We start from the raw sequence: 26,594 nt of genomic DNA, 5'->3' as shown, positions 1-26,594 counted from the left end.
GATGTGGCTTACACGTAATAAAATCCTAACACCAGAATCATAATACGTAACACGGTGTGTAACAAATACAGCCATAGGCACAACAGAAACTGTTGTGAACACATGCAATTCACTTACTGCTCCTAGAGTCATTATGTTTTGAGTTGCTGTCTTGAGCTTTATTTAAGAGTACAGCTAGCTCATTATTATCCGGTCAACAAAATGGTGGCAATGTGGCTACACTTTATAATGGGAGTTTAAGTATTTAATGGTAATATTTATCAAAGAATTTATAGATTTGAAGACATAAATTCAACTGTGTTTGAACATGAATAGAGAACATCCCAAGTCATGTTTAGCCTCCACGAATGTAAAATTTCATTCATTTTCAATTACCTAACTCAACAACATAATTTTTAGAACTAGCTCTACTCAAGCAAAAGAATATTTCTCTTCAGTCAATCTGTAGTACATGCCAAAAGTAAAAAACAATCAACACATTTAATATGCAGGGTGGTTAGAAAGCAGTCTGAAACCTTGTAAGGGTGTTGAAGGGTAGATTTGTGCAGAGAAAAAAAATGTTTAAGAAAAAAATTCTATATATTCTGCCATTTCCAAGTTAATTAGCATCGATGTTAGACAATCAGGCCATTGTGTATGCAAATTCAAGAAGCCCACCAGCAGCAGCACGAGAATACACACATATTAAGGTTAAGGAAATGTGCATTATTTTTGGAGCCAATAGCTCCTCCTCCTGGCAGAAGGATTGAAGGGAAAGGACTTGCGAAATTTAGGAAATGAGGGAAGTTTGAAAAGGTGTTCCACAACGCAGGTCAGAGAGACTTACGAGATAGGATGAAAAGGAAAGACTATTTTTTCATTCCTTCCTGTAAATCTCTCCTGACCCACGGTTTTTGGCCACTTTTCCAAACTCTTCCCATTTCTTAAAGGTCATCAGTCCTTTTTCTTCATCCCTCTTCATTCCCCTTCAACCCCTCTGCCAGAAGAATGAGTCACTGACTCCGAAAGCAGGCAAATTTTCTTAACCTTTATATGTGTGTGTTCTCCTGCCACACCTCAGTGAGTAGATTTTCTTTGCCTATGCAGTTTCAAAAACTGAAAATTGATTATTTTTGTTGTCACAATTATTCAAGATATTTTTACACATATTTCATCTGCAGTGAATTTCGCCTGAAGTTTCTGAATCCTAAGGAAACTTTAAATCTCCATGTATAACAAGTTTGGAAGAAGTCGTGGACAATGACACAACATTTTACGTGTTCAAATTGAACAAATACTTTTAACTTTTGTAATAGCACAGGTATTTCACCTCATCTCTTCAGTCACTAATAGTCATTCATTCTTTTCTTTAAAAAATGGTTTATCACATTGGATGACACAAATGAGAGACAGATTGTGTTTTGCACTTTTAATGTATTCCAAGTTAACTAAATACCAACAGGTTGTTTTCAAACATTTTTATATCTTATTCTTCTCATCCTTCACTTCACCTTTAGATGTGTAGGGTAACACTCCAACAGTGTTTTTATGAGAGCTATGCTTTTATTTCACCCTCACCCTTAGCCGTAGGTGTGCTAGCGATGTCTTACTGTCAAGGCTATCTTTTACAGGTAGCAAGTGATACATGTGCCAAGTTTGGTTGAAATTGCTTCACGCATTACAGAGAAAAATCATCATCACGACTGTCACCAGTGAATCTAGCAACCCCAAAAACTATTAATTCGACACTAATATTGGTCAGTATTGAATATTTTCACGTATCACATCTTCTCACCCCCAATGACACTCCTATGGTTGATGTGGTATACACCACCACAGTATTGTTATACGGATAGTTACACAAATATTGAGTCATGTATGTACAAAATTTGGTTGAAATTACTAAAGATGCTCCTGAGTTATGCTTATGTGTTACTGCCATTTCAAACCCTCCGCCCACTGCCACTATGGGAGGTAGACCGTTCTTATCCCCAATGTACTGCTTTCCAGAGAGTGAGTGACGTGAGGGACAAGTTTGGCTGAAATCAGTCATGTGGTTTAGGAGGGTATGTGAAACATACATAAGTAAATACAACACCCATTTGTATAATATATTAGCAGAGTACCTGGTGTTGCCTGGATATTTATTTATTTCAATCTTCTACTTGAAAGGGAGAAACATGAACTATTTCTCTCTCCCCTCTTCCACGTGCCTCCTCCCATCTTGTCCTTCAACTTGCCTCCCCACACCCTGTACCTCTTTCACCTGCCTCATCACAATTTGTTCCTCTTCCACTTGCTTCCCCACACTGCCTCACTCATTCACCTCACGCTTTCTCCCTCTTCCACCTGCCTCCTCACATCCCGTATGCTTTCCCATTTATCCCCAATCTTCTTCAGTTCATACATCTTTTAAACATCCCCCTTCTCTCCATCTACTTCTCCCCCTCTCTCTGTTCACCTCCTCCTTCCCATCTCTCTATCCAATTCCTCATCCCACCTCTCTTTGTCGATTTACTCCTCCCTCATCTCTTTATGCATCCCCTCTTCCCCACTTTCTGTCCATATTCCCCTCCTCTTTGTCTGTCTGTCTCCTGTTCCCTCTCTCTGCCCATCTCCTACTCCCCCCCCCCTTTTGTCTGCCCATCTCCTCCTTCTGCCTATCTCTGTCCATCTTTTCATTCTCCTTCTCTCTGCCTTGTCATACGCTCTCCCTCTTTGGACTGGCTCCAAACACCCTCTCCCTCTTCCACCTAGCTCCATCCATATTCTCTTTTCCATCTGCTCCCTACCCATCACTATCTTCCACATGCCTCCTCCTCCCCCCCCCCCCCCCCCCCCCCACTGTATATATCATCCTCACAACTAATTTTGTTCACCTCCTCCTCGTCCTTCTTCTCTTATTCCATATCTGCCTTAAATTCTATCTGTCCATCTCCTCCTCTCCCTCCCTATCAACCCCTTTTTTCCCCTCTCTCAGACCATCTCCTCTGCCCTTACAGTCCAGCTCCTCCTCCTCTCTCTCTGACCATCTCATCTTCCACCTCTATCCATCCAGCTCATTCTTCTCCCTGTATGTCTGTTCACCTCCTCCTGCCCCCCTCTCTCTGTCCATCTTGTCCTCTTCCCTTTCTCTGTCTATCTCATACTCCACCTCTCACTACCCATCTCCTCCACTCCCCTCTCTTTGCTCAGTCATTACCACTTGCACACGTGCAGCTTGGAACATTCTGATACTACCCGCACAGCAAGCCAGTCCTGCAGGCAAGCATCATTATGTCAAGTGTCATAAACCTATTCGCCCCACTCTCAATCCAACCACTATGGGAGCAAGGTGGTTCTTAGCCACACAGTACTTCTCTCCAGACAATAATTAGTGTGTGTACCAAATTTGACTGAAATTTGTCCAGTGATTAAGGAGGAAATGTGGACCATACATATGCACATACATCCATTCTCTCTCTCTCTCTCTCTCTCTCTCTCTCTCTCTCTCTCTCTCTCTCTCTCGCTCTCAGCGAAGTGAATAATTAACACATATACGTTAGTACCAGATAACTCCAATCACATGACAAATGCAGATTTCACTGTCAAAAGGTACAGACAATATGACATTTTAAGATGCAATTTACCTTTAACGGTGCCATCAACATCCAAAGAACATAATGTGGATATGCGACGAGCACTCTGATAATTATAGTCTTCAGCTGTTTCACCACCATGCTATTCTGATGACACACTCTTGATATAAGCTGTGACAGTGCAGTCATCAGCATGTAAGGGGGTAGAACTGATGTTACTTTTACTGAACAAAACAGAGATAAATAAAAATCATCATTATTCATAGACCTTATCAATATTATGTTTCACATATATGAAAAAGAAATACGTATGATGATATTCGACCAAAGAACTACAGGAAGGAAGGGACACAGTCAGGGATTTAAAATCTTTTCAGTGACAAGACCATGAGAGACAAACACAGGCTTGGTTGGGTAAAGATTTGGTAGAGGGAAGGAAACCAATCGTGCCTTTTTCAAAGGGCCCATCAGAACATTTGTCTTGTAGGATTTAGGAAAATCATGGAAAACTTATACCAGAATGGCTATGTGGAAAACAATGCCCATGCTGAAAAGATGTCCAGTACTTAAAAACTGTACCGTCTTATTTGATAACATAGAAACGGGAATCACCAGTACAAAAAGGACTGAAGAGTGATGTCTTAGGAAAATTGTGACCACTGTTGGTATAATGGAAAAAAAAACTGTATCACTTACTATACAGGGTGTCTCAGGAGGGACTGTAATTATACTGAAAAGCAAAAAGGCCTAATAAACAGGGGCTCTAAAATTTGTACTTAAGAGTTAAAGTACTACTTCATCTTCAATACTGCAAGCTCTTTGCTTTCCATATTTTAAGAGGCAGTAGTATGGACCGAAACAAGGGGGAAAAAAGTAAACTTGGGCTCTAAATGCATAACTTAAGAGCTATGAGTACTGGTTCATCTGCACTACTGTGAAACAGATCTCTTCTACTGAACAACTGCCCACAGCTCTTAAGGTATGCAGTTTGGAGCATACTGACCATTCCTCCAGACACACTTTGTATTTGTAACTGTGATTATTGGTCTGATGAACAGACCATTTGAGATCTAAAGCTAGTTCAGAAGAGTGCAGTTTATCCAGTCTACTGCTACATGGTAACCCTTTTGGATAAATTGCACTTTGCATCACTTTTTTTTAGATCTGAGGATATGTTTATCAAATCAAAACTAGTAAACAAAATAATAAATATAGTGACTGTTCCAGATGCTGTTTTCTTTCATTAGACTGTAAGAACTCAGCTATTCAATAAACATTTCGACACAGGAAGACGAAAGAATCACAAGTTTTCTTCATAAGCACTTTTCTAAAAGGATTAGACTAATGGATCAAACAGGAAGATATTCAGAGTAAAAATAGTAAAGCATAATTAAAGAAAATAAACAATGAAATGGAGAAGACATTGTTCAGAAACCTTATATATTGCAAAAGTAACAGATAATAATAGAACAGTTAGAGACACACAAAACAGTCTGTATGTGGGATGGGGAGCGTTAGTTTGAGAATAATTACGTAGCGGAAATCAGCCACATGCCAGATATAGATTCCATCCCACAAAGTTCAGATTTGGTAGTACTGGGAGAAAGTACCCACTCCAGTCTATCTAGAATCTTAATGTTAACTACACAAGGCACTGAAAATTGTCACTATCTGACCACTTGCTTTCTTTTCATGAAGTTTAAAGCTTAACAGTAACATTGCATATGTTGTTAGAGAAACATGAATTATATCCATCTCTGCTTTTGGTGTCACAATAATAATGGAGATGGGAGTAGAAGGCAGTATAGGGTTGAAGGATCAGGGTTGCAGTGGAGAGGGCTGGGATGCAGAAGACAAACCTGCAATTGGGGATGGGGGCAGTTATGTGAGGTAAGAATCATATCTATTTAGTTTTTAAGTAAGAAATAATAGATCATCGAACAGGACAATCCAGACTAATTAAGACACGGGCTGAATGAAAGTCGGATGGATAGTACTGGTAGATCAGGACAATATGACTCTGATAACAGATTTGTAATGTTTTATTCTCACAATCCTTGCATATGTGAGTAAATTGAAGCCTGACAGAATAAGACAATGGGAAGCAAAATTTGTTCAATGTGATATTTGAATAACACTATATCAGTATTTATCACAATTGCAAATATTTAGAGAATTCAAAATAAGATTAAATGCCAGGAAAAGTCACAGGATCAACGATGTATAGATCAACATATATCTGGATCACTGGCCTGACACTTTAGCAAACTGGTTTACTGTCAAAATTTGCACAAGTACCGACAGAAACAGTTGTTATGCATCGAGCTATTTGTGCAAGACACATTACATGCAGAAACATATCACTGAGAATAGAGTTCTTCACTCCAACAGTAGGATGCTTGTTGGTGATCTGTCCATACCCTTGCTGATTGTGGTAATCGGTACCCAAAATTAACTTGACTATTGGCCGAGAAAAGAATCGGACGCCAAACTGCTAAGCAATGTGAATTTAAATCTGACTAATTAACTGGCAACCAGTGGAACTAGTAGCTTTGTGTTATCTATACAACAACATCAACAAGCTACAGCAATAAAAAATAAAAAAAAAAAAAAAGTGTTTCTGTCAATGAGGACAGAGATAATTTTCTGAGTGCTTAGGTTCCATAACAAAATGATACAGCTTCCAAAATGAGATGATTTTATTCATAACTACTATCATGAGAAACTTGGTATTAAGAAAGAAATACAAGTTCAAACTTAGAGAAAGAGATAAAACAAAAGTTTCCATGATGTAACTTTTAGACTAGAAAATGGGCTCACAATAAAAACCCTGTTTAATTTGAAAACAAAATTATTGTGAAACACAGGATTAATATATCACAATGGTCAAATAACAGTAGTAAAATGAATCAAATATACCAATTATATAAAACTAAAACTTGTCTTACATGAGTTAAGAGAAAAATATCTTAATTATAAGCGATACATCAGCACTATAAACATTTTACTTTACAAACTAATAAAGTAAGAAAGTTGACATACTTAATGACATGTATAATTCCACATTACAAAATTAAAGAACATATAGCTGACAGCCTCACAAAAATAAAACTACAAGACGGTAAAAGTCCAAAGTTCTTTGTGTGGCAACCACAAGAAAGAGAGATAATCAGACCTAGAAATCACTAAACTCAAAGATTATGAATGGAGAAAGATACCTTGGACTCTACACAGAAGCTTGATGAGAAATTTAAAAATTTCCCAAGGTTTATGGAGATGCGAAAAAGAAAAATTATGTCTCTTCGGTGAAATCATGTCCACAAGAATTTCAAACAAATGGTATCCCCAAAACACAAATACAGAAATTAAAATTCTTCTTTAAAGTGTTACTAGAAAACATAAGAATGTTAAGGTAAAGGAGAGAAGAAAAGCATTAGGAATAACAAAGAGAAAGAATGAAACAGATACAGACAAACAAACATGCAAGCAGCACCAAGTGGTTCATTCAACAAATTAATATTTTTATTATTGTTGTGTTGTTGTTACTAAGACTAACAGATTTTTCATTTAATTCATTTTTTCATTTTGCTACATGTAATAGTTTTATCCACTAATCAGCTACGGGGTGTTCAAAAAGTCTCCCCGCAGTGCCATACAAATGTTCGCCTGCCTGGGTTACTTCCCTTCAAGTGGACTCTCCCAACATTTCTCTGTTTCGTTTATCTCAGCCAGCGTCAGTAGTATCATTGGCGTGTGTTGTTACGTGTTGACGTTAAGGTTTTAAGTTAAGTTCCTTTGTTCGTTTGCTTCATTTTTGTCACTGTTAAAATGCTAACCATTGAAGAAAACGTGTTTTTAGTTTAACTACTGCTCAAAGCCAGAGAGAATACTCCCACATCACGATACTGTGCGAGATTTGACTAACAAATGTCGAAGTACGGGTTCAGTGACAGATGCACCGAGAAGTGGTCGTCCTAGCGTTTTGTCTGAGGATGAACTACTCGATATTTCCAATAAAATGGCTATTAGTCGGAAAAAACTGGTAAGAAATGTGTTTAGTGAAACACTGAACGGTTATTTTCAACAAGATGGCGCAACCGTGCATACAACTTGCATTTCAATGTGACTGCTTGCTGATGTTTTTGGTGATTGCATAATTTCACAGGTACTTTGGTCTGACTTTTTCTTCTGGGGTGCAGTGAAAGCAACTGCATAAAAAAACCGTCCAAAATCCATCCATGAATTGAAAGGTGCAATAGTCACTTTCACCGCTTCTGTTACACAAGAAATGTTACAGTTTGTGTTTGAAACATGATTAGACGAATTGAATTGTGTATTCAACAACAGGGGGGACACTTTCAACATTTAATGTGAAAATTTGTAAGTAAAAATGAATATTCAATAAATTAATGACTTGTATTTCACTGAGTCTCATTTCGGTATGTTCACTGTGGCATACGGCATGCGTGGCTAACAATCATACGGCACTGCGGAGAGACTTTTTGAACACCCTGTATTACCAAAATATTGATTAGATGTAGAATAATCTCCATAATGCAAGTGCTGCTGAAAATCTTCACATTTGTGCCCCTTATCTAAACATGAATGACTCCAACTGAACAATGATGATATTAATCTTATGATCTAATTTTTCAGTGTCGAGAAATATTTCCTTGCAGCTAAGCAACATCTTCAATGGAGAAATATAATCAGACTTTTTTCCTTTGTTGTATTTGATGAGTAACTGTGCTTGAGAAATATTAGCAAGAATGCTTGGTCAAATTTATATTCACCTATTAGCTCCGTCATTTTTACAGCCATTCCAGCATTACTGCGACCAGCAGCAGTTTGGTTGGAACCGTAATCAAGCCACAGTGTCAACATCCGTGGCATAGACTGATAAATATATTTACAGCCATATTTTAAAGAGCTTCCATAACAGTTCACAATTGCCAACTGAACATCTCTACAGGACAAACAGAATCAGAATATAAGAACTGCAGACAAATATTTGAGTAGGTTAAAAAATAATGTATGCAAGTAAAGCCTATTGACAGCACACATTGTTGCTTTTAGTATCAACATTTCAGTAAATTACTAACTTCAGGTTTTGAGTTTCAATAATGAAATTATAATATAACTAGAGAGACGAAAAATCTACTCACAAAGTGATAGCAGGAAGAAACACACGTAAAATGCGCAAGCTTTCGAAGCCGTGGCTCCTTCCTCTAGCAGAAGGGCTGGAGGGTAAGAAAGAAGGATGAAGGAAAAGAACTGACAAGGTACAGGAAATGGGGTTACAAAAAAGTCACCCACAACCCAATATGAGGGGAGACTAAACAGATGGAATGAAAGGGAAGAACCGACTGTTGGTCAACAGTCATTCAACCAACATTCAATCTTTCCTTCTAATCCCGTGCAGTAAACCTCCCATAACACGGGGTTCTGGGAGACTTTTTGATAACCCTCCACATTTCCTATACCTCATCAGTCTTCTTCCTTCATCCCCCTTCCTTTCTCCTCAACTATACTGACAGAACAATGAACCACTTCCTCTAAAATCTTCCACATTTTCATAACTTTTACATGTGTTGTCTCATGCTGCCCCTTGGTGAATAGATTATTTTATCAATCCAATTATATTTTCAAAAACTGATTATTTTCTTGTATAATGTTAGTGAGCTAATACAAACTTTGATCAATTAGAATAATTATTCCTAAGAGGAGTGTGTGTGTGTGTGTGTGTGTGTGTGTGTGTGTGTGTGTGTGTGTGTGTGTGTGTGTGTGTGTGGACACGCGTGCGTGTCTATTGTTGACGAAGGTCAATGGCTGAAAGCTTTAACTGTGAAAGTCTTTCCACTGTGCTTATCTGCGACTCAGCTTCTCCGCTATATGGTGAGTGGCAACTTTACTTTTCATAATATTGTTATGTTTCTTCCTGGATTTTACATCATTTGATATTAAAAATATTTACATTTCATTGTTAACATTGTTACATATGGTATATAAAATAATTAAGAGCAAACTTTATTGTTATTACAATATTTATTATGATATAAGTACGGTATGGACTCCACCCCACATTTGTTACTGTCTATCAATGGGAGATCCTTAAAACATTTAATAAATGAGGCATCTAGAAGCCAACAGAGATAAGTGTAGTTTGTGAGGTCTGGAGTCGAATGCAGCTCTGAACGGGTATGAGTGTCATCTGTCGAGACAGCAAGGAAGGTGAATGAGAGTTACACAGGTGTTGAGATCTGGCAGCAGAAATATGCACAAGGTCGGATTATCACTCTCTCAGAAACAGTCCTTGCCATTGGTGGGGAAGCTTGCGTGCCTCAGTGATACAGATAGCCATACCGAAGGTGCAACCACAACGGAGGGGTATCTGTTGAGAGGCCAGACAAACATGTGGTTCCTGAAGGGGGGCAGCAGCCTTTTCAGTAGTTGCAAGGGCAACAGTCTGGATGATTGACTGCTCTGGCCTTGTAACAATAACCAAAACGGCCTTGCTCTGCTGGTACTGCGAACGGCTGAAAGTAAGGGGAAACTACGGCCGTAATATTTCCCGAGGGCATGCAGCTTTACTGTATGGTTAAATGATGATGGCGTCCTCTTGGGTAATATATTCCGGAGGTAAAATAGTCCCCCATTGGATCTACGGGCGGGGACTACTCAAGAGGATGCCGTTATCAGGAGAAAGAAAACTGGCGTTCTACGGATCGGAGCGTGGAATGTCAGATCCCTTAATCGGGCAGGTAGGTTAGAAAATTTAAAAAGGGAAATGCATAGGTTAAAGTTAGATATAGTGGGAATTACTGAAGTTTGGTGGCAGGAGGAACAATACTTTTGGTCAGGTGAATACAGGGTTATAAATACAAAATCAAATAGGGGTAATGGAGGAGTAGGTTTAATAATGAATAGCAAAATAGGAGTGCGGGTAAGCTACTACAAACAGCATAGTGAACGCATTATTGTGGCAAAGATAGATACAAAGCCCACGCCTACTACAGTAGTACAAGTTTATATGCCAACTAGCTCCGCAGATGATGAAGATATTGAAGAAATCTATGATGAAATAAAAGAAATTATTCAGATAGTGAAGGGTGACGAAAATTTAATAGTCATGGGCGACTGGAATTCGGTAGTAGGAAAAGGGAGAGAAGGAAATGTAGTAGGTGAATATGGATTGGGGCTAAGAAATGAAAGAGGAAGCCGCCTGGTAGAATTTTGCACATAGCATAAGTTATATGTAAGGATGTAGAAGCGAGTATCACTAGGGGTAAGATAGGTACTGCCTACAGGAAAACTAAAGAGACCTTTGGAGAAAAGAGAACTACTTGTACGAATATCAAGAGCTCGGACGGGAACCCAGTTCTAACCAAAGAAGGGAAGGCAGAAAGGTGGAAGGAGTATATAGAGGGTCTATACAAGGGCAATGTACTTGAGGACAATATTATGGAAATGGAAGAGGATGTAGATGAACATGAAATGGGAGACATTATACTGCGTGAAGAGTTTGACAGAGCACTGAAAGACCTGAGTCGAAACAAGGCCCCCAGAGTAGACAACGTTTCATTAGAACTACTGACAGCCTTGGGAGAGCCAGTCCTGAGAAAACTCTACCATATGGTGAGCAAGATGTACGAAACAGGCGACATACCCTCCGACATCAGGACGAACATAATAATTCCAATCGTAAAGAAAGCACGTGTTGACAGATGTGAAAATTACTGAACAGTCACTTTAATAAGTCACAGCTGCAAAATACTAATGCGAATTCTTTACAGACGAATGGAAAAACTAGTACAAGCCGACCACGGGGAAGATCAGTTTGGATTTCGTAGAAATGTTGGAACATGTGAGACAATACTGACGCTACGACTTACCTTAGAAGCTAGATTAAGGAAGGGCAAACCTATGTTTCTGGCATTTGACAATATTGACTGGAAAACTCTCTTTCAAAGTCTGAACGTAGCAGGGGTAAAATATAGGGAGCGAAAGGCTATTTACAATTTGTACAGAAACCAGATGGTAGTTATAAGGGTAGAGGGGTATGAAAAGGAACCAGTAGTTGGGAAGGAAGTGAGACAGGGTTGTAGTCTCTCCCCGATGTTATTCAATCTGTATATTGAGCAAGCAGTAAAGGAAACAAAAGAAAAATTCGGAGTAGGTATTAAAATCCAAGGAGAAGAAATAAAAACTTTGAGGTTCGCGAAGACATTGTAATTCTGTAAGAGACAGCAAAGGACTTGGAAGAGCAGTTGAACAGAATGGATAGGGTCTTGAAAGGAGGATATAAGATGAACACCAACAAAAGCAAAACAAGGATAATGGAATGTAGTCTAATAACGTCGAGTGATGCTGAGGGAATTAGATTAGAAAATGAGACACTTAAAGTAGTAAAGGAGTTTTGCTATTTGGGGAGCAAAATAACTGATGATGGTCGAAGTAGAGAGGATATAAAATGTAGACTGGCAATGGCAAGGAAAGCGTTTCTGAAGAAGAGAAATTTGTTGACATCGAGTATAGATTTAAGTGTCAGGAAGTCATTTTTGAAAGTATTTGTATGGAGTGGAGCCATGTATGGAAGTGAAACATTGACGATAAATAGTTTGGACAAGAAGAGAGTAGAAGCTTTTGAAAGGTGGTGCTACAGAAGAATGCTGAAGATTAAATGGGTAGATCACATAACTAATGAGGAAGTATTGAATAGGATTGGGGAGAAGAGAAGTTTGTGGCACAACTTGACTAGAAGAAGGAATGGGTTGGTAGGACATGTTCTGAGGCATCAAGGGATCACCAATTTAGTATTGGAGGGCAGTGTGGAAGGTAAAAATCATAGAGGGAGACCAAGAGATGAATGCACTAACAAGATTCAGAAGGATGTAGGTTGCAGTAGGTACTGGGAGATGATGAAGCTTGTCCAGGATAGAGTAGCATGGAGAGCTGCATTAAACCAATCTCAGGACTGAAGAGCACAACAACAACAACATAGACTATGAACTCAACAACACTCCAGAACTTAAAGAATGAATATATTGCTACCCACTGTATACAGAAGATATTGAGTTGCAGACAGGCACAACAAGAAGACTGCCGAACATGTGGTCTTTTGGTCAAAAGGGCTTCTTTTAAAGAAGACAACACAACAGCGCACACGATTCACGCAAGCACAACTCTCACACCCATATGACTACTGTCTCTGACCACTGAGGCCAGATGTAAGATTTCGACGCATAATTTTGTGGAAAGCCATAAACACACTGTCCCACATAATTGGGATTTAGAGTGTAGCTAATTGATGCTTCAATTGTGATCAATACAACAATACATAGAATATACACACAAAAGGGTGTATCAGGAAATCAGTATGTTTTTATATCTTCCAACATGGAAACTGGAACGTATTACTATTATCAGGAGCAGCTTATGGCACTGGCACACAATAAGAGTTATCATTACTAAGATAATAACCACAACAAAATAAAAGTACTCCAATTTTTCTCTGCTTGCACAAATATTATAAACATTTTTATGTTTTAATATTGCATATCTTCAATCAAGGTTTGGATACAATCACCTGCAAATGGGGAGGGGGAAAAACCTCTGTAGGAAAGGACTGTGCAATCAAGTATGCACTGGAGCTGACTGTTCCAGCTCACAGGCCTGCCATATCTTTAAGATAGTTGAGTACCTCCAAACAGCAGGAGTATCTGGACTAAAAGAAGGCAAGACATTTGAGAGAAAGATCCTCTGTAAGATAATGTGTCAAAATATTCAGAATGGATATAACAGTTTACAAGAAAGGGGAGAGTGTACCAGATAAATGAAATCTAAGTTGAGTCAATTTAAAAAAAGAAGACTAAAATTTTAAGGGTATCTATTTAGGATTGATGAGAAGAGGCTGACAAAACATAGATCCCAGTAAGTAATGTTAATGGAAAACTACAAACTTATTCAACCTATGATGCTAACTAACCACCAGTTACACCACCAAGTGTGGAATTGTCCAACATGCGTTGAAAGTTGAAGTTAAAGAGAAACATATTTGTTGAGCTAGGATTTTCAGTAACCAGTTATTACTTCAGTTTTCCATTTATTTTGTTTCCTCTGAATTTGGAAGCCTCAATAGTATCTGATTACTGAAAATTCTTTCTTAGTAATATATGTTATTGTTACAGGGCTCCTCAGTCCATTACAGATAACATCAAGAAAGGAAGGTAGTCAACCACTAAACATTACTAAACTTTCTGGGGAACAAAATGCTACTGCTCTTCCACAATAAGTAAAAGAAAAAAAGCACAACGCATTATCTTAGTACCATGGCCTTAACATAAAGTGTAGAATCCTAAAACTTATGGTGTAATCAAACAACTTTCGATCTCAAAGCATCTCACTACAAAGCATGTGAAAGATTTTAACACCTGTACATATAAAATTACATACATAATGTCGAAAGTACAGTAAAGTACATGGTAGAGGATACTTGCCTTTGCACCAGATGTTACTGTTTATGACTATTATAACTGTCTATGGAGTGTGGGAAGAATGAATGCTTACATGCATCTGTCATTGTAATTAGTCTAATCTTGTCTTCATGGTTTCTATGAGAGTGATACACAGGAGACTGAAGTATATTACTAAGTTCTTCATTTACTGTTGGTTCTTGGCTTTTTGTGAGTAGGATTTCACAGAATAATTGGCATGTACCTTCAAGCATCTGCTACTTCAGGTTGTTCAGGATCACTGTGAGATTCCTCTGCGAGTGAAACAAACCTGTAAGCATCTGTGCTGTCCTTCTTTATATACAATCAATATCTCCCATTATTCATGTTATTATTACTTGATCAATTTTCTAAGATGGGATGGATAAGTGTTCTGTAACCAGTCTTCTTTAAAAATTAACTGAATTTTCCTAATATCATACTAGTAAACCAAACTCTGCCACCTGCTTTACCTATGACTGGGCATGTGTGATTATTTTATTTCACATCAATACAAATACCTAGATGTTGATACTCCTACTGCAACTTCTAAGTGGAAACATCAGTACAATCTTAGTCAAATTAGTCTTATGGCTCATGGAAGAACAAAGGCACGGTATAACAGTTCGTATAGATATCATAAATGTTTTCCACATGTTATGCACAGAACTGTCAGGACTTATTACTGATGCGGCACACAGTGCTAAAATATAAAAAGAGAAACCAATAAAAACAGTAGAAAGACACATATAATACTTGTAACAACAGCAATTACAGCCTGATCTTCCTAAGTTGCAGAGTTGTAACCTTCATCTCAGAAATAAAACACTAAGTTAACTGAAAAGGTCATAAAATACCTCACTTTAATTTTGGGGCAGGCTAGTGACATCAATTTGAAGGAATTGGCCACGTGCGAGTGGGCTCGCACGCTGAGGGCTCCTTGCAAGCTTTATATTGTCCATCCTCAGAATGGAGAATCTCAATTTTTATTGTTTTCAATATAGATACTGACAAGATATCGGTCCTGGGAATTCCGAGACTGCATCAAAATCTCTACAGTAGTTCCTTAGACTAGCCCAGATATCCAAAAAGAAATGAGCAGGTTAGGTCAGTTCATATATGTACATACAGAAGATTTTATTAAATGTTTTCACTGCCAAGAGACTACAGATCTTAATATGTGACATAAATTTGAACTTGATACAGCTATCTGTTCTTGAGAAAGAGTTGTTAGCAACCATAGAGACAGACAGACAACAAAGCAATCCCAGGAGGTTTCCATTTTTACAGACTGAGGCACAAACCTCAAAAATTAATAAATAAAACTTGAAGAAACAACAGTCACTGTAACTTTTGATTTACTTAAACAGATAACTGGTTTTGACTTTACAGCCATCAACAGATATGTTAGACAAAAAACACAAAAGTGTTCAGAATGTGTGGAACATGAAGGTGCAATGTTTCACAACATGTTTGTGACCTTGTTTCTTGTTTCAGTCTCTGTCCACACTGCTAGCAAACATTTCTCATAGTGAGTTCACATCATCTGCAACACTACCTGTCGTACTGTTATCTTACGATATGCTATATTACTTTTTGAGTCGAGGAAACTGTAATGATATGTGGTGCTGCAATATTAATACTTGAAGGTTCAAGCAAACAAATTGAAAGGCATCAGAGTTGTTGGGGGATGAAAACATACTACAGAAGAACTATCAGGAACACAAAAGAGCTGAATACAAGACATGACACTGGTTTCTGTAACTTTCGACAGATGTCTACTGATTGTGAATTTCTGCCAAATATGGTATCACCATTTGTTAAAGAAAAAAAAAACAAATTTCATGAAAGCTATTACTGTCAACCAACGACTTGCTGCTACTCTTCATTTTTTGGCAATGAGAGATTTATTTCAGAGCTGTGCACAATTATTTAACACTTCGAAGCAAGCTATATCTCAAACACTAATGAAAGTCTGTAGAACATTGGTGACATCCTGACAGATTATGAAAAGTTAAGTAAATGAAAAACATTGTTGAACATGCATATTATCAAATTTTTTTTATTTTGTTTGATTTCACACAAATCATCGAAATTGCTTCCTGAGCAGTGTTGTTAGCTTCAGGGTTGCTTATGGATGTGATAATACCAAATGTAGCAACAGTTCACTGCAGAGCTCCTTGTTTTTTATTGCTGTTACTGTCTGCTTCAAGTATTCCATAAGCCTCATCCATTACTCTTTTTCTTTGGAAAAACTTGATACAACATACAAAAATACAACACCTAACAACTCTACACAACACGAATTAAAAATATATGCTAGTGCTGTGATGCGGTAGCCAGCCTGAAACACTGTATCCTTTTATCTGTACCAATATTGCTACAGATAGCCGTTTCCACATTTCAAAACGGTGTTCGCATTTACTAGCTGGAAATATAGGTTTTGAAAACGTGTTTCACGAGTAGAAAATCCATTAGAAAACAATGACAAAGAAAAACAGCACTGGGTCATCTAGTATCAGCAAAGAAAAACAGCCCCTTAGAAAATAGTAACAAAGGAAAACAGCACCATTAGGAAACAGTAACAAAGGAAAATAGCACCGTTAGAAAATAGTAACAAAGGAAAACAGGATATTAGAAAATAGTAACAAAGGAAAACAGCATATTAGAAAATAATAACACATGAAAACAGTCAAAAGATTATATTGTGACAGTCTTTTTGTTGTGCCTATCTGTGACTCAGCATCTCCACTATATGGTGAGTTACTACTTTCCTTCTCATAATATTGTTTCCATAAGTAGTGTATATGTGGCGTAATATTTAAATAATGAGCTTAAGTGCCAGTGGCCTTGGTGGAAGGAACTGTGATAGTCATTTATTTGGTAATTTCAGACTCTCCTTCATGACACAATATAATCATAAATAAACAGTTATGAATATTATACATTTTCATTTTCAGTGCTCTCATCTCTCACTGATCACATAAAACTATCCTCCCACCGGCTATGTGAAACTGACTCATTTCCAACCCAAATACCACAGAGAAAAAGCACCCTAGCTAGCTCTGCGCATACTCTATACATTGGTGGCGTGTCACCTTATTCTGTCCCCATGGAAGCGAGTGTACGTGGTGTATAAGCATTCTGTGTGAGTAGTATTTGTCATTAAAGTTACTCTTTGACGTTGGAGGTATAGACCATTCCATGTTGCTCTTTACAGCAACTGTTAAGCCTTCCATGCTTGAAAGCTACCTTGTAAAGACACGTTTTATGTGGAATTAAATGTTCAATTCTATCAGATACCCACATATTGATTGACAAATGTTTTGGAATCTGCATACGTTCCAGGCCAGACGAAACTTTGACCACTCTAATAGTGGCCTGCACTCCTTGATGTGCTAGCCTGTGACGCACTCTAAAGTGTTGGGACCCAAATGGACGCACTTTCGGTCCAGATAGGTCAGAATACAGTTTAACAATTCCTTCAGGCATCACAAAACACTGCAACTTCAGCCGTGCTGCTTGTTTCAACAGGTCTTGTAACTCACCATCATATTGCTGAGCCTGTGTGAGTGCGTCAAAATCAATGTTAGCCTCTACAGTTTCAACATGCGAGCATGTATCTGTTGTCATGTCCACAACATCTACACATTATAGCCCATCTGCTGGTACATTCAGCTTCCTTCATATATAAGCAATACAGTTGGTGATTTGGCTAATGTAATCTAAATGGCGTAACCGCCTTGGCAATGCTTTCTCTGGTTTTACAGCAAAGGCATATGTTAACAGATTGTGATCCAGATGAATAGCAAACTGTCAGCCCACTAGTAAATGCCTGAATTCATTGACTGAATCATAAGCTGCATAAAGTTCGCAGTTATAGGTTGCCAACGTTGCTGTGAAGGTGACAACTTGTGACTGGAGAATGCTATGGGCTGCCAACAGTGGTATTAGCCATTATAAAATCCTCACATGATAATAGCACAGAAAGATGTCAAAAAGGAAGCTGGGATGAGTAAGAGGTGGACAGGATGACTTCAAAACTAGTAGAAATTGTTTAATTAATTTGAAAAAGCGAGAAAAATTTGTGGCATTTGTGAGGTAGAAATTGGAAAGTCTATGAACAAGAAAATTATATAAGTTACGATTACCATTCTAGTGAGAGAAATTCCAGACATAGAACTAATATACTGTTTAAGCCCACAATCTTAAAGAACCTCCTTATGAGTAAAGTTAAGAAATGATCACATCCTTCTTCATAAATTGTTTTATTTTACTTCTTAATGATCTACACACTTATTATAAAATGACATGACACATACTTTAAAAGAGGTATGTACAATACATAACCTTACCCTCCTTTTGTATCACGTTCAGCTTCACTGAAATTCTGCAAAACACGATCATAGAACCGAGCAAGACTTACATAACCTTTCTCCCAGCAAGCGTACATGCTCAGAGCACGATTGTAGTTACGGACTGACTGCTCAGTATCTACTTTCAGCATATCATCATTGTAGCGAGCATATAGAAGTAGTGCCTAAAAAGAAATTATTGTTCATTTGATTATTTAATATTTCACTACATTTTAGTAGGCAAATGTTGTTCTATTGCAGAAGAATAAAAGAAAACAAATTATTGGCAAAAAGTGAGTTGACATCTATGGTACTATAGGCTTCCAATGTAATTACAAAAAAGTAAGCACAAAATTAAAAATGAATATCACTAAAAGTCACAAATATGGTCAAAGACTTTAGTTCCACTGAGTGTTGCAATATGTAAGGCTATGACAGACTCTTCAGAAGAGCTCAAGGATTGCCATTCCACAATTTAACAGGGTGGGTTCCTGGGTTTGGCCCTTTCAGTTTTTAAGCTGGTGTCTTTTACTAAACATTTCCCAATACTTTATTAACATTGAAACAAAATATGTTCAAAGAGACAAAACTTACATGTAAACTTAGCAACAAAGAGGAATATGGATACTAGCTATATCTTCCAAATACAGTCATCTGTAATAATGAAATGTTCTTCACAAATGTTTGCAGAAATGTCCAATACACTGGGAGCACAAGATTCGAAAGACCACTGCCTAAAAATGTGACAAATGTAATTTGTTGTATGCTCATAAATACAAAGAACATTTATCCACATGACTTCAGTATCAAATAATGCAGCTTGGTAGTAAGTGCTTCCTCATTTATTGGGTTCTCATATTACATTTTGAATGATTTTTCTGTTGCATTTTATTTGCGAAACCACACACAAGTCTCCTTCAGTATCACCACCTAAACCCCTCTCACTCTTTTTCAAGGAAAAATCCCATTTTTTCTGTGTTTTATACTTTCAGTACTCTATGGAGACTAATTTCATCTTTCACGTATTAGGATACAGTTTTCTATATTTTCTATATATTGTATATGTATTGAACTATGATGACAATTTTCTACGTTTCAGCTATCCGAGTACACTACACAAAGTATTACTTTTAAACTCAGGCTCCAAACAAAGAGGCCATTACAAACGAAGATCTAAAGTTTTAATACTGAAATTCACAACTTTTGAGAACTCTGGATATTAGTTTCACCTTGGCATGCAGTATTCTCCGTGAAGTCATTTCTTCATCTTCCTGTTCTTTCTCCTCAGGAAAATCTTCAGACACAACACATTTCAGTGCATGAAACGCTGATTCATGATCGCCTTTTATCCAGTGTAGTTTTACTTTCTCAAGCAACAGTTGTGGAAGTTTATACTTTTCAGCACTCAAGAGATAAGTGTATGCCTGCTGATGATGGTTACCCCTGTTTTATGAGAAAAATTATTTTTGGTAATAGATACATACTTTATTCACTGATCTATTCGAAATTTTTGAATTATACAAGCAATATGATATCATCTAATGAGCCAATGACACATAAGTACTGGTAGAAAATAAAAACACACAATTAATTTCTGAAAATGTCATAGAGACTCCAGAAAACCTAGATGTTTGGTTCCATTTAAATGGCCTATAGCTAAATATTTCAAAAACACAGCTGATGCAATTTAAGACAAAACAGTCTCAAATAAGTGATATTTACATTGTGCACAGAAGCCAGGAGCTAAATAAAGCAAAGCATGTTAAATTCTTAGAAATGCAATTGGAAAGAAACCTCTCATGGTCCTCACACGTAGATTATCTAAAAAATAAACTAAACAGCCCGGCGATTGCTATGACAATCTTAGCCAATGTCACTAGTATAGACACAAAAAAAATAGTATATCATAGTTACTTTGAGCTAGTAGTGAGATCTGGTATTGTCTTCTGGGGGAATTCTAGCAACATGACACAAATTTTAACTTTGCAGAAAAAATTATCAGAAACACATGCAGTGCAAAGCCAATATTATCTTGTCGGCCATTATTAAGAGATCTTATGATACTAAGCGTTCCCTCATTGTACCTTTTCACAAGTAATAACCCTAAACTATTTTTGGCAAATATTTTTCCAGCATAGTTATGAAACTAGAAACAAAGAAAGCTTCATGCTGCCTACACACAGGCTTTCTGCACAGACTCCACAATGTATGGGAACGAAAGCATACAGTAAACCGAAAGACACAAATTTTAGAAAGGTCCAAACTGAGGCAGTAAAAAGAGAATTGTATAGCACCCTGGTACAGAAATGTTATTACTCTGTTGATGAATTTTTTAATGATGTGGCCATCTGAGCAGGATAAACAATAATAATAAGTAATATTCATGTTTTATTGTAATTATATAAAAAATATTGTTTTCCATAGATGACGAGACTCCGGTACATAAAATCAATGATTTAACTTGTACATTATGAGACAATAAAATTTTGATTCTGCCAACAATGTCCCAATTTATGCATAAATCTCTCAACAAAGCACAAACATAAATCCAAGCCTATAAAGGTAGAAGAAAATACCATGCTACACCAATACTGGCTGATCACCCTCAGTTCTAAATTCTGATAACATAGTACTCTTAGAAACTAAGCCTGTGTGTGTGTGTGTGTGTGTGTGTGTGTGTGTGCGTGCGTGGGTGTGCATTCACTGACTCATGAGGCTAATGTTCTTTTTTATGGAAATATCGGTAAACGACCTTTTTTTTAACAGCACTGTTAACTACAAAATATGGATTTTGCTGTAATTTTTAAAACCAAAACAGCCAGTATGCTTAATAACTGAGTACTTATTCAATAGTTTGGGGCCTGTCCTCTATAAACTGTTTCATGGTTTAAGAAACAATAATTTAATAAAAGTCCTCAAGCAAGATTGTGTGTCCAAATTGATGGTAAACTAAAACTGGAGCAAACCAGAAACATGAAAATACTAAATTTTGCCATAGTTTGAACACTTGTCCTCTCTGTGGCCTTACTGAATAACAGTATTCAATACAATATTTGTTCCAAAACATTGTAACTATCATATTACTTGTTCTGAATATAACAGAGGGAAACATTCCACATGGGAAAATATATCTAAAAACAAAGATGATGTGACTCACCAAACGAAAGTGCTGGCAGGTCGATAGACACACACAAACAGACAGACAAAATTCAAGCTTTCGCAACCAACGGTTGCATCGTCAGGAAAGAGGGAAGGAGAGGGAAAGACGAAAGGATGTGGGTTTTAAGGGAGAGGGTTAGGAGTCATTCCAATACCGGGAGCAGAAAGACTTACCTTAGGGGGAAAAAAGGACGGGTATACACACTCGCGCGCGCGCCCTCACACACACACACACACACACACACACACACACACACACACACACACACACACACACACACACACACACACACACACATCCATCCACACATATACAGACACAAGCAGACATTCGTTTTTAGATATATTACTTGTTCTGAAACTAAAACCTTATCTCTGAGATAAGACGATGGGAAATAAGAAAACTGCTTACAGGAGGCAACTCCATTGAATATAATACATCACAACAAACCGCAACATGCAGCTCAGTATTTTCGATTAAGTAAGTGAGGGAGGAAGTTATCATACTTCTGATTTTTTACACAAACTAAAAGAAAGGAAAACAGAAGTGTCTAATTCTTAACACTGCAGTCAAAATGGAGTCTATACATGGATACATTAACCAGGAAGCTCAGTCCAATGTATTACACTCTTAGAAGCACCTTCCATTGTGTTGAGCAAGGAAAAGAGTGTTGTCCTGTTGTCTTAGGGACATGGAAGTTCACCAAGGTAAATAAAGCATTTGTTCAGAAGAGGTTGGCAGTAACAGTATTGTGTAAAAACATATTTACAGATTCAGAAACATACCACTGTAATTAAGAAAAATTAATCTGCTAATAGCAGAGAAGCAGCAACTGTATAGTAAAACTGAGATGGCTGCCCCCACCCCAACATTAAATTTAGAAGGCATAAGCTTGAACAGAATTGAACAGTAGAGATATAGTTTATTGTTACTACTGTACACAGGTTAAGTTTCTATTATGTCTATTGTCTCACATTAATGTATGGCTTGACTTATTCCACATCCCTGAAGGTTCTTCTTCATGATGGGATCTACAGAGCACAATGAATGAATGAATGAATGAATGAGTCAGTGAGTGAGTGAGTGAGTGAGTGAGTGAGCGAGCGAGCGAGTGAAGATAGACAAGCATAAAAAAGGAAAATTGTTAAAATAATTATCACAGCATTTGTCTGACATGATGTGAGAAAAGCATGGGAAAATTAAAAGTGGATTCTCAAATCAGAAATTCATTACTATAAAATGGGGAAACATCAGACACAGGGGTAAATTTGGACTGGAACAGCATATTTCTCTTCTTCATTGGTGTCACTGAATGCAAGCTATTATTTATCATGCACATTCTGCTGTTTACATATTACATATTGTCAAGAAGATTCCAATATACATTATTGCACATATAAGTTCAGATGGTGGTGTTTAGCAGTTTTCAGGGTAGGGTACAATTACTGTTGTTATCTTTATGCATATACTTCGTTCATTGTACTAGAAGAGAAAAAAGTGGCAAGCATAATTTCCTTATAATTTACTTTTTTAATGTTAAGAAGAAAATGTGAAAGTAGTTTGTTCACATATCCCACTTGCACTCATGTCTAGTAAACTACAAGGGTGATTCAAATAAAAACCATAAAAGTTCTGTAAAATTTCGAGAAGTTGTGTGATTGAGTTGGTAGGTGGCAGTATGGTTCCTTAAGGTTCAGAACATGACTGACATGTGACAGAGTAAGGTTACAATGCAGGAAAAGGCAGCAGCATCCACATCATTTATAGCAGAATGACAGTGCAGTACAATGATTCATGTCTGTTGCTGCAGCAAGTTGATGAGTGGTGCAGGAAGCTTAAATGCAGTGTGGCTTCTGTGGAGGATGCCCTAAGGCCACAGTAGGCTCACTGTGTAGTGACATGCGAAAATATCATGTTAATGGAGGAGCTTGTAAAGACGAACAGATGCATAGCGCTGAATGAAATAGCCATCAATTTGGAGATAAGTACTGGTTCAGTGCAAAATATTGTTCACAAAGTACCGACTTCAATAACGTGTCTGCAAGATGCATTAGCGGCTCGTTGGTAAACATTCCTGCTGTTCACAAATTTTTAATTTCAGATAAATATGAGCGTGCAGAATTAATAGCATCTAGCTGTATAACAGTTCTGCTTATCAACATATTTGTACAACTTCAGCCACTGACAATAATAATAATATGCATAAGTTGTCTGAAAAAGGGAAGGACTGTTTTTGTGGAATTTTGTTGTTTTTGTACACAATTAAGAACATTTTATGGCAAGAACACAATAATGTTTAAGCTTTCAGGAGTATTATGATGATGATGATAAGTTGGGTTGACGGGGCACTCAACATCACGGTCATCAGCGCCCTGACGAAAAGTTAACATGAAATCTCATGGGTGGGGACGAAGGCTGTTCCCAAATGCAGAGCAGTTTATAAAGTACTTAAGTCTGCCACCCTTCCCCAACAGCTTATGGATGAGGCCTGATAGTTCACAACATTTCACCACTCTGTTAACACTGGTATTGGTATCTGCGAGGACAGTGGGCAGATCTCCAGCGAGACCAAGGGCTGCCCTATTATCAGTATACAGGACACACATAGCCACAATATGCCAAACTGAAAGCGGCATGCCACAAACTTCACAAAAAGGTGGATCCTCCCCTGGAGCAGGAAGCCATGTGTGAAAGGGCTATGCCCGAAGCGCAGTCTGATAAGCGAAACCTCCTTTCAGCAGCGAGGCTGACACGAAGTCCGCCAAGCTTTTGTGGTCGGTTTGAGCGACCATAGTTTGTTGTCCGACACCTGCAACCATTCAGTCTCCCACTGACGCATGATGCATCTGTCAAAAAATGAGATAATGGCGTGCAACGGGATGGGACATTGATGGACAGCACCATCCCAACATGCTTCCTTGGCAGTTTTATCAGCCATGTCGTTATGCTGTATCCCAACGTGGCCAGGTACCCAGCAAAAGATTACCTCCTTACCATGGTGTTTAAGCTGCTGTAAGCAGTCACGGATGAGCTGAATCAGCGGGTTTACCATATACATTTGGTGAAGCGCTTGCAGTGCAATAAGAGAGTTGGAACAGACAAGAAAACTCATACGGCGATTTCTGTGAACCGTCTCCAGTGCCATTAGAATGACATATAACTCCGCATCAGAATTTGTAAATTGTTCTGTAAGACGCACTTCAAAAATCTTATCAGGGAAAACCACAGAACAATTGAGAGCATTCCCCTGCTGGGATCCATCTGTATAAATAATGATAAAACTATGGTACAAACTTAAAATAGACGAAAACAAAGTTGTAAAAACCATATCTGGAGTACAATTTTTCAGGTGCAGCGTAAAGCTTAAAATCACTTTGGGCCTCCGAAGACACCAAGGCGGCAGTGCATTCCATCTCTGCGTGTGTATTTTCATGCTCGAAAGTTCCAGATCCTTGAGGCAGGCCATAGCACATATACCAAATGGCTGGGTCACTTGGGCTAGATTCCTGAACAGTCGTTCGAAGGCATGTTGGATCACTGGACTAAATGCCAATGACTGGGGTGACACGAGAGTTTCTGCACCTGTCGAGCCAAAAGGATATGTCACTGAATCCAAAGAGGTCGTTGACCAGCCTCTGCACATGGACTCTGAACTGGGCTGATCCGAAAGGCTCCAGCCGATATCTGAATGCCCACATGGTGGACAGCATCTAACATCTGGAGGTAGGAAGGACGGGCCGATCTATAGACCGTGCTGCCATAGTCTAAGCGTGATCGAACAAATGCGCTATAAAACTGTAGGAGGCAGACCCTGTCAGCTCCCCATGTTTTTCCGCCAAGGTATTTCAAAATGTTCAACAAACAGAAGCCCTTTGTTCGTAGGTCTTTCAGGTGTGAGAGCCATGTTAATTTCGAGTCAAATAATGAACGAAAAAAGCGCACTGTGGCTGGAAAAAATAAAATACGGAGCCCCATTGTAAGCTCTGGTTGGTTAAAACTCCAATGAGCACGATTAAAATTGACACACACAGTCTTCTCAGGTGAGAACCGAAAACCAGTTGTCTGTGACCAGGTTTTCAGCCTCCTAATGGTCAGGTGCACCTGCCTTGTCGTCGTCTTAAGATCAGACGAAGAATAGAAGATTGCAAAGTCATCCACAAACAAAGAGCATTTGACGGGGTTCCTGACTGCAGAGGAAATGCCAGTGATAGCGATGGCAAACAACGTGTCACTGAGGACACTGCCCTGGGGCACACCATTCTCCTGAACATAGCAATCAGATATGGAATCGCCAATGCGATAACGAAAACGCCTGTCCAAGAGAAAGGATTGGATCAGAAGTGCAGGCGTCCACGTAGCTCCCATTCATGAAGTTGGCTAAGGATGTTGTGCCTCCAAGTAGTGTCATACGCTTTTTCGAGGTCAAAGAACACACAAACTAAATGGTTTTGGCGTAAGAAGGACTCCTGTAATGCCGTCTCCAGTAGAATTAAGTTGTCAAGAGTGGAACGGTAGCACCTGAAATCACACTGGGAGCAGCTCAGGTAATCTCGGGATTCGAGCAGCCCAGACGAGGCGGCAGTTGACCATGCGTTCAAGAGTCTTACCCATACAACTAGTAAGGGCGACACTCCGATAACTGTTAGGGGCGCTACGGTCCTTACCTTGTTTCCAGAATGGAATTAAGATTGCCTCTTTCCAAGTCGTCGGGTACTGTCCATTAACCAAATCTGATTGAAACAAGATAGGAGCTGACCTTTCCCTTCAGGGCACAGATGATGAAGCATGGTATAATGGATCTCATCAGGTCCTGGAGCAGTGTCTCTGGCTGCAGATAAAGCTGATTCCAGTTCCCACACTGAGAATGGAAAGTTGTAGACTTCTTCATTACACGAGAAAAAATTGCGCTTCCTCATCTCTGCAGCCCAATGGAATACCTGAACAGGAGCTTGTCTGGACGACTTAGTAACAATAAAGAAGTGTTCAGCTAAAACGTGAGCCATCTCTTCTGGCATGCCCACCAAGACCCCAT

The 26,594-nt window shown here is 38.4% G+C and overlaps 1 protein-coding gene across 2 annotated transcripts in view; it reads right to left on the bottom strand.

The window, feature by feature from the left end:
* Positions 1 to 26,594, bottom strand: part of LOC126334727 (serine/threonine-protein kinase ATR-like) — a 402,997-nt gene that overhangs the window by 72,233 nt on the left and 304,170 nt on the right. For both annotated transcript variants that reach the window (XM_049997265.1, XM_049997266.1), the window contains exons 31-34: positions 19,632 to 19,845; positions 18,403 to 18,587; positions 8,351 to 8,523; positions 3,609 to 3,781 (exon numbers count right to left, since the gene is read on the bottom strand). In XM_049997265.1, the coding sequence (XP_049853222.1) occupies positions 3,609 to 3,781; positions 8,351 to 8,523; positions 18,403 to 18,587; positions 19,632 to 19,845 (745 nt within the window). The remainder of the gene's footprint in view (positions 1 to 3,608; positions 3,782 to 8,350; positions 8,524 to 18,402; positions 18,588 to 19,631; positions 19,846 to 26,594) is intronic.

The sequence above is a fragment of the Schistocerca gregaria genome, chromosome 2, assembly GCF_023897955.1.
Source record: "Schistocerca gregaria isolate iqSchGreg1 chromosome 2, iqSchGreg1.2, whole genome shotgun sequence".
NCBI classification, from domain to species: domain Eukaryota; kingdom Metazoa; phylum Arthropoda; class Insecta; order Orthoptera; family Acrididae; genus Schistocerca; species Schistocerca gregaria.
This window is presented reverse-complemented; position numbering and strand designations above follow the sequence as displayed.